This window comes from Lathamus discolor, chromosome 6 (genome assembly GCF_037157495.1).
Source record: "Lathamus discolor isolate bLatDis1 chromosome 6, bLatDis1.hap1, whole genome shotgun sequence".
In the NCBI taxonomy this organism is placed as follows: domain Eukaryota; kingdom Metazoa; phylum Chordata; class Aves; order Psittaciformes; family Psittacidae; genus Lathamus; species Lathamus discolor.
Window position 1 is genome coordinate 57701220 of NC_088889.1, and position 14881 is coordinate 57716100.

At 42.0% G+C, this 14881-nt stretch overlaps 1 protein-coding gene across 7 annotated transcripts in view; it reads right to left on the reverse strand.

The window, feature by feature from the left end:
* LMO1 (LIM domain only 1) overlaps window positions 1–14881 on the reverse strand; it is a 65879-nt gene that overhangs the window by 14555 nt on the left and 36443 nt on the right. For 6 of the 7 annotated variants that reach the window (XM_065685891.1, XM_065685889.1, XM_065685888.1 and 3 more), the window contains one exon: window positions 2030–2243. In XM_065685891.1, the coding sequence (XP_065541963.1) occupies window positions 2030–2235 (206 nt within the window). In that variant the 5' untranslated portion in view covers window positions 2236–2243. Of the gene's footprint in view, window positions 1–2029; window positions 2244–8526; window positions 8547–14881 lie in introns of those variants that run through there. The other variant, XM_065685893.1, reaches the window with a different exon arrangement.

The window sequence follows — 14881 nt, forward strand, 5'->3', positions numbered from 1 at the left end:
CTTAGGTCTCAAAAAGCAAATGTGAATGGGAATGACTTTCCAGATTAGTATTTCTAGTAGGGCTCTGTAACATGTAGACTAACACTGAATATCTATCTTTCAGGTCGGATTAAAAAAAAACCCCATCAAACCCAAACAAACACCACACTGTTTATCAAGCGCACAAATGACAAGTCTAGAGAAGTGATAAATAATGAAGAGGAGGATGACTGATGGAGAGACCTGGATTGCTTGGCAAGCTGGGTGCAAACAAGATGAAAATAAACTAAAAACTAAGGTACAAACAAGATAAAGAAACACTCCAGAAACTAAACCAGCTTATGCTTTCTGGGTGAAAGACTATTCCTGGAAGAAAATCCGAGAGATTTTAGGGCCCTTGTGATTAGTACCTTGCATGGCCCAATTGTGATACTACGATGAAAAGAAATTATGCAGTCCTTCACAAGACATCAAGAACTGTTACCTTCTTCATTGACACATCAGAATTATTTCTACAACACAGAAAGAGGACAGCTGAACTGAAGGAGGCTCAGTGAAGAACCAAAATTCTAATTTAGAGTTAGAAATCTGTTATTAAAGAACTTTCTGAAGCTCAGGGATTTCAGCTTAGCACAGACAGGGTTAAGGATACTTCTACAGCAAGTGACCTGTAGCATTAGTAAATAACCAGACTTGAGCAAGGTACAAAAATTACTTCATAATAGTGAAGATAGTTAACTCCTCACCGCATCGTTTCCACCTCTCCAAAGGCTGCTTATCCTGTCTGTTCCCCCTCAGAATTGTTCCACCCTTATCCAAGCTCCTCCTCACTTATGTTTTGGGGATGCATCCCACCTAAGCAGGTATGGACTGCGACTGCTGCCTGTGCGGCAGAATTTCAGCTGAGACATTTCATGTCTGCCCTGGAGAATTTAATCTCAAACAGGAGCAAAAACCCTCACATGGGCAGGATGCTCTTGTACGCTGCCTGGCTGAAGGGCAAGGTGGCAGCTCCCACATGGCACTGATAGACTTCTATTTGACTCAGTACTCAATATCTCGTCTTTACAAGGATAAACTTGTTTGTTCAAGTTTGCTAAGAAAATACTTACTAAATATTTTCAGAGATGTGTTTTATATTGAAACACTTGAAGCATCTGATCACTGAGACTACAAAGTTAGATAACATTTTACCTCCCTGTCTTAAAACAGTAGGCTGGTTTTTTTTTGCTTCAGGTGTGTTTGCTGCCTGAGGTCGCATAGGAAATGCTATCAGTGCTTCAGGTAAAAAAAAAAAAAAGAAAACATAAACATTAGCTGGAATTAAGTACATTCTTCTAAAGGAAAACCAAAGCAAAACTTGAAGTGCTTTGCATTAAACCTGCTGTCTTACAAAATCCATTTGCGTTTATATGCAGTATTTTGTACACACACCCCCCCCCCAGGCAAAAACTGCCATGTGTTGTTACATATTGCAGACACACACTGACAGGGCAGTTCTAACTCAAAGTTAGTGATGGTTTCTGCAGACTTCCCCATGCAGAAAAAAATTTTTGAAGCTGATCTGCGATTTTGGAGTCTTTTGCTCTGTTTACTTAGTGAAGAGACAAGAGCCCCTTGGGAGGAACTTTACTCAATACAAGCACTAGAAATCTATCTAAAAGCTATCACTAGAAAAGGTAAATGTTTGGTCAGGCCTCAGTCAATATACAGAAGTGTAACATCAAAGGTATGCAAGAAGAATTAACAGTCTTTTCCTAATTTTTTCAGCAAGCACTGTTTGTTCTTCTTGGTTCATAATAATAAACAGTTCAGTCATGCCTTCCTCCTTTTACCTTTATCCTAAAAATAGGACTCAACCTCCCGGGCTACAAACTACATTAAGTGCAAATAAGAAGCCTGCTTAGACAGAGGAAGAAACTCCAGCCACTTCTGGACAGGGCTGACCATGCACAAGGACGTGTTTTCATAGTAGAGGTTTAGAAAGACAAACAGTTGGCAGCACACTGAGAGGCTTTGGGAAGAGCCCACAGTACGTTCCTCTATTTACCTCAGGTAATCTCTGCGGCAAAGAATGAGATTTGCTTTTGTGTAAAGAGTTGATCCGACCTCTCCAAGACGACAGTCACAGCAGGCGCACTTTAGACAATCTTCATGCCAATACTTATCCAGAGCCTTCAGCAGGTACCGGTCCTTGATCTTCCGGTTGCAGCCAGCACAGCCCTTCTGCTTCCCTTTGGGTTGTACAGATAACATTGGCACACCTGCATGCAAACAAAGCATTTTCTTTAGAAGATATCCAAACAGCTTGAAGAGGTTGCCTGCGTTTGGGGTAGCTATGTGAGCTATAGGTAGATCTGTGAGCGAACACTGCTGTTGGTTTCATTACAAGGAGTTCATGCTGCAAGAAGCTGATAGTCAAAGGAATTTAAACTTCATATGCTGTTGCAGGTTATGTGGGAGTACAACAGGAATGCAGCCCTTTTTTTCCCTAAGGGCAGGACTGACACAAAGCACCATACTTTTTTTTTTTTTAATTAGCATCTTGCAGGAGAATAAACTAGCTGCAATTTCAACATTTGCTTTTTCCCTCATTACCAGTACCCTTGTGTGGTTAATTACCTGCCACAGGCAATTACGAAGATCAGAAGGGCTATCACTGTACGTACCCCCGGTCCAGCATCTTGGATGGATCAAGCTTGATGGGGAAAGGAGAGGAGTGGATATAAAAAGATGTGGTATGCCACTGTTTTTCCTCTCTTGTGAAATCTAGGGGTCATAGAGGCCTCAGTGAAAGCTAGAACAGCCTAGAGGCTGCTCTAAAAGAAACATCATTCAAAAGCCCGTGAGGATCGCTTAGAATAACCCAACTAGTGCCCCACTACCACTAGTGAAGACATGCTCCTTAAACAAAACAATACCTTCTCTTGTACCACTGAAACAGGTAGCAAAAAGCCACTTTTTTCCACCCTGGAACCCCCTGCTAAGTCTGCAAAGCAAACATGCGCTAGGTGCGAGGTGGTGACAGGACTGAAGTCACTAGGCTGGAGCAGACTTGCTTTCTCCACCTTCCTGCTGTCCACTGCCGTCTCCAGCTTTTTCCTCTCCTCCAAGCAGGTAGTGCCTCCCATGGTGGGCACTTAACATGGCTGCAAGACCTCTTGCCCTTCTCAGTTTAAGAGGGTGGTAGGGAAGGATTTTATGGAATCAACGGGCAAGGTGGAAAAATTAACAAGGATGTACTGTAGGGAGGAAGGGGACAGAAGATGAGGAAAGAAAGACACAAACTCACTGAGACGCCAGAATCCCATTTTCTCTCGAACCTTGACTTTTATTTTCACTAGTGTCAATCACTAAAAATGACAATGCTGGGCCTGTAACAAGCATGCCGTGGGCATAACCAATGCAGAGGGGAGGGAACACTGTCTGTAGTAGCAGGTGTTACTGGTTATATTCTCATGCACAAGTGAAGCCGCCATCTCTGTAAGAAGCATTGGTTGTCCTGGAAAGCAGCAGCTTAATAATGGAATTATTAACAGTCCTTAACCAGAGAGGACTGAGTCAGTGCCACTGTAATAAGTGACATTTGCTGCTTTCCTTAAAAGCCAGGGTGACCTGAGAGTGGCACATGTAAAACCCGCCACTCCTACAGTAATAATTGCTTTGTCAGAGCTTCAAGCAGACGACAATAGCACTTAAGACACCTCTACACAAACAGTGAGGTATTGATCCATTCCTTATCAAAGTGGTCTCAGCAGCACAGAGACAGGTCAAGCAACATTCAAAAACTCTTGAGGCTTAAAGAGCCCCCCGCCTTTTGCTGCGGCACACTCAAAACCCACTTGCAAAGTCAATACAAGCAAACTTCTGATGCCAGCAACAAATATGCGATAATTAAGTGAAAACTTAAATCTCTGTTTGACTGTCACATATGCAACTCACAATGCTTCCGAGAGAAATTCTACATACATGGCCACAGAGAAACACCCACACATTTGGAAAGAGGGAAAAGACAGGGAATTGTCAGAAGTGTAATGTACTGAAGGTGCTGGGGGTCAGACCGCACAAGTCCTGTGATCCTGGTGACGGTTTCTTACAAGAGCAAGGGAAGTAGCTCTGTAGTTCTGGACACAGAACCACTCTATTTATTTATTTATTTATTTATTTATTTATTTATTTATTTTTAAGGTACATTTCAGGAGCAAAGAGAAGCTTCACTTTTTGAGTGATTTCTTTCTCAGAAAACCTAAAGCCCTCAATCCATGCTCTCTCCAAATCCATGCCAGGAAAACAGCACATCGTGAGAAGATACTGGCTCATTCTGAGGCAGGAAAGGGTGAATACATGAATTTGCATTTGCAAACTGTGTGAGATCCAACATCAGTGATAAAAGAAAATAGTTCACACCTATGAAAACTAAGACCTAGATGTGCGAATTATACTTTAAGATAGGACTAGACACCAGTGAGTCACTACCCACCCCCCAAACAGCCTCTCTAAATGTGAGCTGCGTACCCTTAAAGGCAGAAGAGGATTTCTTACTAGGAGGGTCATCATACAATGGTTTTGCAAGGTTCAGCTAGGTCACCTGAGGATCCTGCATCTGGAGCAGGTGTGGATTTCAAAATGCAGATTCTAGACAACCAGAGCACCTTAAATCCCCTTTCAAGAGAACTGCTGCACAGGTGGGTTTTGAGATTATCTCTGTGATTCAGAAATACAAGATCTTCAGCTGGATGGGACTTCCCAAGACCCTTGAGTGCCTTTGAAACCAGTGCACATCCAGAATTAGAGCTGCCCCCACCTGGAGTGAGGGGTCCACTGTAACAGCAGCATGGTCAAGCGCAAGGGCAGTTGCTTAGGTATGAAAACCTTGCTGTACCATTAGGAGAGGTTGGTACAATCAGTAAGGGCAAGATGGCAGGTCAGGAGGGTCTGCTGAGGTGGCAAGCTGACCTGTACGGCTGTGGGATTGCTGTAGCACTGGTTCTTGTTCCATCTGTGGCCCTGGAAGCCTTCACTCACCGCAGCCATCTCAGTTCCCCATGAATGCAAGCACACCATTGTCTTACGAGAGGCTTCCACGAATAAGGGGAATGTAACACTTTGATTTTCTTCTAATAACTAGCAAAGGAACAGATATATATATTTTTAAACAGTACCTTAAGCAAAGAAAAAAGCTATGTATTTGGTCAGTGTTCAGCAGGGGGCTTTCTAATGAAAAAAGGTACCATTTCAGAGACCATATAATGTTCAAAGCTGCTATTCCCACTCAGATAATAACGAGCAAGGTCAGCCTCTGCTGGTCAGGTTCAGTGTTTTGAAATTACATTTTGGGCTGCGAGGCTTCCCTCTGACACCCCAACCAACCAGTGTGCACGGAGCACACAGTGCCACTACCGAAAGCTGCAGCTGCAATTAGCTGGTGAGGTGACACAGCAGGCAAGGCGTGAAACAAAATCTCAAAAACTGCCAAACTTGATCAGCAAGGTTCCTCCAACGCCTGCCACATCATTTCCAAGCAACAAGAGAGCAGCATCGCAGACGCTTAACCCTTTCCATTGACAGAGGCTTGCACAGAGAGGACACAGCAAACACCAAACCCCACTTTCCTCCTCCTGCCTTGCTTCCAGCAAACCCCAACCAGGTGGTTTCTGCCTGGGCTTTGCAGGCAGCAACCACCTGGAAAGATCTCTTTCTGTGGGGAAATTTCCTCACTGTAAGACCATAAGACTGCGATGCTTCATTTCTCCATGTAGATTTTCCCCTAGTTCTTACAAGAAAACGCTAAGGTACCTAGTTCCATTTGATCAAAGGCATGTGACATCTAACCAGGGCTGTCAAGAAACAAAGGGCTCACCACTGGCAAATTCTGTGTGTGCTGCGTGGGTGAGGATTAGGAAATGAGAAGCAGTGTTGCAGAAGTAGAAAAAGTAACATCTGAACACTCATCTGTTTCAATATGTGATCACAAAGGGAATCACAGAATCACAGAATGGTTTGGGTTGGAAGGGACCTTAAAGGTCATCCAGTCCCAATCCCCCTGCCATGGGCAAGGACACCTTCCACTAGACCAGGTTGCTCAAAGCCATGTCCAGCCTGGCCTTGAACACTGCCAGGGATGGGGCGGACACAGCTTCCCTCGGCAACCTGTGCCAGTGCCTCACCACCTTCACAGGGAAGAACTTCTTCCTAATATCAAATCTAAATCTCCCCTCTTTCAGTTCAAAGACATTACCCCTCGACCTGTCACTACATGCCCTTGTAAGAAGTCCCTCTCCAGATTTCTTTCAGGCCCCCTTTAGGCACTGGAAGCTGCCCTAAGGCCTCCACAGAACCATGTCTTCTCTAGGCTGAACAAGCCCACCTCTCTCAGCCTGTCTCCATAGCAGAGGTGCTCCAGCCCTCTGATCATCCTTGTTGTCCTCCTCTGGACCCACTAAAGCAGGTCCATGTACTTCTTATGTTGGGGGTCCCAGAGCTGAACACAGTACTCAGTGCTATTTGATTGCCAAATTTTGAAAGTACCATGAAGTTGCTCTTCTGTTGCTAGCCATCCGTATTGCTAGCTTTTCTTAGAAGCAGTAGATGAAGCCTTTCTATTTTTGGCTACCTACAGTCCCTTCTTTGCCCTTTACAACTTAATAGACTTGCTGCTGGTAAATACAAAACAAAACCTGTTCTGAGTGCTCGGAGCTCCAATGCACATTAAAAAATTATAGACACCACCTCTGGACATACTGAAATTTATGGCTGTGTCTAAAGAGGCTGTTATTGTAGTGAGTAATCTAAACTTTACCTCTATTCACAGTCAGACAAACAAGCTTTAATCAGCCCGTATCTTCTCAGTCAGGGTCTTTCTGTAAAATTATTCAGCTGGCTTTGTAACACAAGTGTCCACTAAGTACACCTCTCCATTTTTCTAAGCCATTTTACTGATATTTCTATTCACATGGCAATCAGCTGCAGTTCCTCTAAGGGCTCTGTTCATAAAGCCTCATTTCCAAGAGAGCCTGGGAACTTTTTATAAATGGTAGACCTTTTAAATAACAGTTATCTGCAGTGGTCCTGTGGCGTACAGCTCCACAGTGCTCTGGTCTGCAAGAGAGCTACTGGACCCCTCTGAAAGCATAGAAGTTCACCACCTAATTTCTTTAATGCAACTCTAAAGGTTAATTGGTCTGAAAGAGTAATGCGGGACTGCTAGCTAATGATACATGCCTCGAGGCTTTGCAGCTTGCCTCTGTTTTATACAGTCAAGTCCAGAGCATAAAACACAGGTGATATCACCCAGACTTTTCAGGCCCCCCTTCGCCTCCCTTTCTCCCACCCAAGCCCTCTGCTTATACCCACATGTGCCGAGTGAAAGCTGCAGGAGCTGAAGGTGGTTCTCCTCCACCTGCATTTCATGCCTTGTTAAGAGGGCCCTGAGAAGTGCCGCCACTGCACTCCTCATTACCACTGCAGAGAACTAAAAACAACCCTAATGAGGAGGAGAGCCAGAGCATACAGTACGGGCTGGGAGGAGGGATGTCCTCCCACACTCCCCAAGGAATCTGGCCAAAATCTTCAATTTGCCATCTATGACAGCTAATTAGTTATTCTATTCAAAATCTTTGCTTTAAATAAAAGAACTAATTATACACAAAGGTCAGTCCCCCACCTCCTGTGAAGCACACATAATTGGCTTATTTCCCCAACATTGTGTGTATGTTTTACACAATGCTTTCAAGCAGATGGCTTTAACTCTTTCCCTCTGCAAGTTTTTCGATGGGGTTTTCTGGGGGGATTGCTTTTCTGTTGTTGTTGTTTAAAAAAAAAAAACAAACAACCTTTTTCCTCAGATTAGCTACTTTCACCATAAAAGCTTGCTCAACAACAAAGCAAATAACTGCACAGACACAAAATGCATCTACTCTCTGACAGGTTTGTGACAACCACTCCAGTACTGTGCTTCCTGTGCAGTTGCACGGCACCTTGTACAACATAGTACTGGAATAATGTTTTTATTCTCTACCACAAACTGTTTCCCGAGCAATGCCTTTCAGACACAGCTGAATGTCCTGAACAGCCTCTCTGCCAAAGACCCCGATTATTACCCTTCACTTTTTTAATTGATGTAAGTGGTTATCGTAGGGATGCACCATTCCAGCGCTAGGAGCAGTTCCGGTGTGAAGACCGGATTTTTTGGCAGCTGGGAAATTGAGCAAGGTTTCAGAGTTCCACTTGAGGGAAAAAATGTTTATTTCTAGCATCAACACTCTTTAAATGAGCTGACCTCCTTTTGCCTGCTAACAAAATCCCCAGCATTTGGCTGTAAAAGATGAAAAAGTAACTGAAGAGTAGGAGTAATCTTATTAACTCCTGTCTCATCACAATAAATAAGCTGCAGTCTTATGTCTTTTATCAGAGGATCTGATATCATTTAAGAGCATTACAGTCCTGCATCACCCATTTAAATAAATGCAGACAGTCATTGCCAAAGAGATGCAGTGAATTTTATTCCCTTAAAAAGAAACTCACTTTGCGTTCCCAGTATTCTATTACCTTCTATGAATATTACACCCTGTGAAACAAGTTAAACCATGCACTTCCACTGAACTGAGAGTACACTGTCTCGGGCATCTTCACCAAGAATTTCATCTGAAGAATTACAGCCAGCAGGGTGAAACTCTTCGTATCATCTGTATATCCAATTAAAACGTTACATTTAGAACACCGAGTACTTGCAGCTAAAAGCTTATGAACAAGGCTTAGATCATTCATCAGAATTATTCAATGGGTAACAACAATCTTCTCATTTTTCAGTTTTATGCTGCAATATACAGCAGGTGATCTTTACAGTGGCTCTAGCAATTTATTTGTGGTATTCTCTCTTCTGAATCATTACTGAACAGATTTCCCAAGCATGACAAAAAGAGTAGTTGGAGAGGGCAGTTAGTAGGGGAAACAACATTTTGATCAGTACTTCTATTTCAACTATGCTATAGTCCTGCTTCCAGTAACACAGCATTTCTTTTACCCTGCAATTCAGAACACATTTTAGAGTCTAGTGTCCCCTGGAAGTTCCAGCTGCCTAAAAGTGACCCAAAGCTTGATGAGTGGCTTAAACCCCCCTCCAATCTCACATGCAGAGACTCTGTTTTCAAGGCATTTGCTCAGATAAACCAATATATCAAAAAATAATCATTCACACCATTTGAATCTGTAGTAATATAGGTCCTGATTCAGCACATAAGGTTTAGAGTTAGAATCTAGATTTTAATTTCCCAAAAGTTTTGAGTCTGCCACTACCTGCTTTAAGACTCTCTCTATTATAGAGTTGCTTTTACCAGAGGACAACCTGCAGCTATAAAGGAACACATGGCAGCAGGACTAAACAGAAACCGTAATAATTGTTGCTGCAAAACAGTTTCTATAAATCATTCTGGTAAGCAGCATTTTCCCTGTGCTCATAAAATATGCTTGTTTGAGCTTTAATTGCTCATAATTGGCATATGTCCAAAGCTTATTCTTAGCACTTGCAGTGTTTCAGTAAAATCCATTTTTACTGTTTGAAGCCCTGGGAACAGTAAAAAGATGCAGATTTCTTCCACCTTCAACCTAGTCTGAGAACATTCTGATCAAGTTTTCTCAATCAGTCACAATTTAGCACCCTACAGCCTAGCAAAGGTTCTGATTTTAGGTGGCCAGTTCTCTCCTCCAGTGTCTGTACTATAAAAACATCTCGCAATGGAGAGACTACCCTCAAACCACCTTTCCAGTAGTATAAGAACATCATAGATGAGAAAAACTATTATTATGAATGAGTAGCCTGGAATATTCCATTTTCCTCAATATTCCACTGAAAAGACACTAAACTCAAAAGATTTATGTTCGGGGGGGTTGGGTGTCAAAGCAAACCAGTGGGAGAATAGCTTCTGAGTCAAACGGTCACAAAGGTAAGGACTCATCCGTTACTTTTCAGCTCATTTAAGAATAACTTATTTTCTGATTTTAAATTACAGGGAGTTTTCCATCCCTCCCTTTTCCAAAAAGGAAAGAAAATAAAACAGAAAGACCCTGTATCAAGTTTAAGATGCCAAAGAGTGTTAGGAAGTAAAAACTCAAGTCAATTATTTCCAGGCACACCTGTAATGCTACACAGTTCTCATCTTCCAGTTAAAATGCACTGTTTAACATATTTACTATTGAGTATTCAAGACATAGGCAAAGATGTGCGATGTAGCAGGGCTCAGGTCTAGCAGTGAAACATTAACATCACCCTGACGGATTTGGTCTGCTATATATGTGAATATTTTAAGGAGAATAGAACTATATCATTGCACGCTCATAATCATCATCTTTTCTTCTGCCTCTTTGCAGACATATACAATGTCAACCTAAGCTTTCGGCAACCTTAATAGAATTTCAGTGCCCACTGCCAAATGGCCATTTGATGTTCTGCTCTGTGTACACTGATGAAGAAATCTGTCACAAGCCTTAATGCAGGCAATGATGACTATCCAATCTAAAGCTTTCACAGGCTTATAGAAATTTCTCAAGACTTTTGGAGCCTATAATAATTTGTGCAATACCACAAAAGAATTTGGAATCCTAGTGCTCTGTGTTTAATGAAATATGAATAGACTCTTTTAAATGATTCTAGAAGAAATTCTACTCAGGCCAAAAGCATATTTTACACCATCAATCACCAGAAAGTTGTGCTGGCAACTCTGAAATAGCAAACACTAAAGTGATTGCAAGTTGTTGTAGTATGAAAATAACAGCCTCTCCTGCCCCCCTCCAAATCTGCTGCAAAGCCAAACATTGATGCTCATGCCCTGCACAAGAGTAATACAATAAATATACAAGGACTGTAGTTTATTTGCATATCTTTTCATTTCCAAGAGACAAGTAAAGATGCAGCTTTAGAGAGAACTCAGAGGCACTCTATCTACTTAACGCAACCCAGGTAAGAGATACAATTGCTGCTGGCCTTCCAGAAGTCATGAAATATACCTCCCTAGTGATTCAGAAAGATGCAGTTATTCCCCAAACCTAGCCTCTTCTCCCTTTCCTAGCAAAACCAGACCAACCCATCTGCTATTAAAAGTTGAAAGAAGAAGGGCAAGGAGAGCTATTTCCTTCTCTTCCTATTGAAAAGAAAAAACACAACAGACAGTCTTTTGCAGGACCATTTGCATGCTGAGCTGTCAGACCATGCACTTTCCATTAAAGAGATAGCATCCCTTTTCATAAGTCCATTTGGGATCCATTTTAGTGTTATCTAAAAATCAAATCTACATGGTAATCCTTTTAATGTACTCTTGACTTTTAAAAACAGCTTTATGTTCCTTCAGGAAATGTTTTAAGCCATTACTCAGTAATTACTACTCACCCATGAAAACACTGATCTTTTACAATATATAATCAGTTTGTTGACTTAAAAAATAAAGCAGACTGGAATTTTGTCTCATGAAAGTAGTGAAGAAAAACCAAGGTTAAGAGAGCATCCTGTCACCCCTCCTGCCCAGTATTTCAAAGTGGTATGTTTTTTCCCGTTGCATAAGAGGGGGGCTGAGGTGGTCACAGTTCCAAGTGTCTGCGTTAAGTCTCTGGCGGTGGACACTCTCAATTTCAGTTTTGTACTGGTGATCACTGCACAAGTAACCAATAAATAATAACTGATTTAGGAAGCAGAATTTGTATAATTGTGGATATATACAATACCCTAACCTTTTGCACGCCCTGAAGTTTTGAATGACAGCATGCAACCTCCTGAACAGCTGGCAACATAAGCCATGCAATTTGTGGAGTTGCTTTGGTAAGCTTCAACTGAGCAGCTCACAGAAGAGGTGCCAAAAATAGTCCACATCTAGTGCAACTTCACTGGATTTATCTGGACCACAAGTGCAGTCAACACAGCAATGCTTAGCAAAGCTTCAGGGGTCTGAAATTACCTTGAAAGTTCTACTACCAGCTCCTGAAGGTTTTGCTTTGCTCCCTTCCAAACTCCTCTGCACACCCAGAGGTGGTTAGGAGGCAGAGGACAGTTTGAGCTTGACAGTAAGCCAGCACTGTCTTGCCTTTTCAAGCAGAAAGGGAACAAGAGTGTGCTCTGCTCAGTTTCAGCTCCTGTCTGAGAATGACCAGACAAAAGCCCATGGCTTCTGTAATACAGATGCTCAGACTATAGGAGGTTCCTGGATATCCTGGCTTGATGTGCAATTTAACAAAGACCCTAGATGCTTATACAAAGTACAGCCCACTAACAATTGGAACAATCCTTCCCATCCCACTGCTGACCCTAGAAAGCACAGCACCCTTCTCACTCAACTGCTCTGGCAAAGGCAGCTTAGTATTTCAAGACTAGAAAAAGGGTAGGGTGAAGTCTATCACAAAGAACTTGCTGTATCTTGAAAATAATACCAACCAAAGTTGCTGTTTTCTCAATACCACAGAGAAGACAGAGAAAACAGAGGCTAAATACTTTCATTGCTTCTGTTCTGTTTACTGGGTTCTAGCTTAAGTCTTACTTTGCCACAGTTTGCTTCCACGACAGATTTTACTCTACAATTCACTAGTACAATTAGGACAGAGAAAGTCCTGCTCTTGGCAATTTCCCCTTTCATTCACAGGGAAAAGCATACAGACCCCAGCACAACACTGTTCATTAAACATTTGTTATAGCTGCAGTTGGCTAGTAACTATATGCCTCAAACTAATTTTCGCCATCCACAACTGATTAAGTCAGGGCTCACAAGCCACAGCTGGCTATTAATGCTACCCCTCTTTACAAGAAACTATGCTGATAAGAATTAAAAGTGGTTTCTTGGCATTAGCTGTTGTATACTCATTCTATAATGAGTTCCTTTGAGGTGACGTATAGAGACAGGATTTGAGCACTATTACCGTAGACAGCAGGAAAGACCCAAGTAAAATTGCAAGACTTTTTTCTCCCCTTTTGTTTCTTTTTTTTTTTTTTTTTTTCCTGTGAAATGCCCCAGAAGGCTTTGAAAACTCTGCTGCAATTCACCATATATTCCAGAATAAAGTGAGCACTAAGGGTCTGGGGCGAGCTAGCATGACATTTAGTTTGCATTAAAGTGTCTTGGAAGTCATATGAAATATACTGTAACAGAGCATATTCTACTCTATTAAGCATTCAGGAGCAATGCAGTATTCAGAATATGGATGAGAAGCTGGAATTGCACACGACATTCCTCTTCTTATGGTTGACCACTGAGTTGAATTCAAGCTGATCCTAAGGGAGCTGTTTTCATTAACCTACAGTAGCTCTCTAATCCTATTCCTTGAATTTCAGACCACCACCACTACAAGAATTTATGACCTGCTGCCTGCACTTTGGATTGTATCTTACACTTTACTCTCTTCCTCAACGCGTCCTGCACCTCTGGATCATTACCACTGCTTTGTGCAGCAACCAGTCCCCTTAAAGTGGAAGTCTGCTCTTCAACTCAGTTATTCATGCTCCATTTAATTCTCACCAACATACGTGAAGATGCTGATGGCTGCATCTGGTTAAAAACAATGGGAAAAAAAATAATCATATGACCTAGCCCAGTGCGCAGACCTGAAAGGCTCCTGAAACGCACCTCCTGAAGCCTGGCCTGGATATGTATCTACTAATGCTTTGCCTGAAACCTCAGACTAAAAAGAAATTCTAAACCAGTAACCTTCAGTTCCAAAAATCCTACACTTCTCGGCCAACAAACTTACCGAGCAGCTTTTCCATGGGAGTCTCTATGGCTTGATTTGCTCAGGTTTTGTCCACCTCATCATCAGATTCCTGACTGCTGAAAGGAACTCCTTCACTGAACTAATGAAATAGGGTGTCTTAAGTGCCTTGCAATCCTTTTTAGAAAAGTCTGTATCTCCAGATGAGTCTCAATTTCACAGCATCAGGGAACTGTGTGCCAACGCAATGAACCGGAACGCCAGGGCTAGCAGGAGTTGCAGACAGCAATGCTAACATCAGGGTTATTTTAGATTAGAGTACTTCCAAATCAATTTTGGATTCAAACTTTTAAATGCACTCTCCAGAAAAAATCTGCACTGACTGAGTATTTTCAAAGCTAATTTTCTAAGCTTGAATGAAACTCATTCTTGTCTAAGAAAAAGATGCAACTAACCTTTGCCACAGAGAATGGGTCATAGCTAGAAAATTAGGCAAACAGTCCTAAGAGGGAATAAACTACCTAAAAAAGAAATAAAATCCCTGTAAAACTGCAAACAAAAAGCTCTGGGGATGCTGTTGGGAAGAGATTTTTAAATGAGACCAGAAGTTGTCACAACATTTGGGATCCAAGGCACTTCTATAGCTGAGGTTCCCCCATCTTCCACAAGCAGTACCACTGCGGCAGGGGTAAGAGCATGCTCTGGGCTACCCAGGGCAGTAGGACTGCATTGCAGGACCATGTATCATGCTGCAGTGGGATAAGGAAGGAGGTGAACATCCACAGCCTGATGGCACTTTTTTGCTGGACTAAAAATCCTGCCGAATTAACACAGATCCCCAGCACTCTACAGACAGAAAGTGGTTGTGATGAGAGAAGGGAATGTGTAAGACAGATGGGAGAGTTAAGGTTAAAGTTCAGACCAGAAGCAATTAAGATGGGTAAGAGTGCTCTGCAACTTGACACAGGTTTGCTTTGTATTCAGAACTTTTCACTAGCATTAAGCATTTTAACTTGTGTGTAGAGAGATTATAATTAAAACCTGACAAGCTTAAATTAGCCATTTACAAAAGGTTCTCCAGAAAGCTTTTAAAGTAGACTAAACATATCTATTAAAGTAGAAGAAAGGAAGAAAAAAAAAAATCAGAGGCATTTTCAGTTACAATAGTTTTCCCTACCCAGATATCTCAAGAGATTAGACAAATTTAAATCAAAGTTCTGCA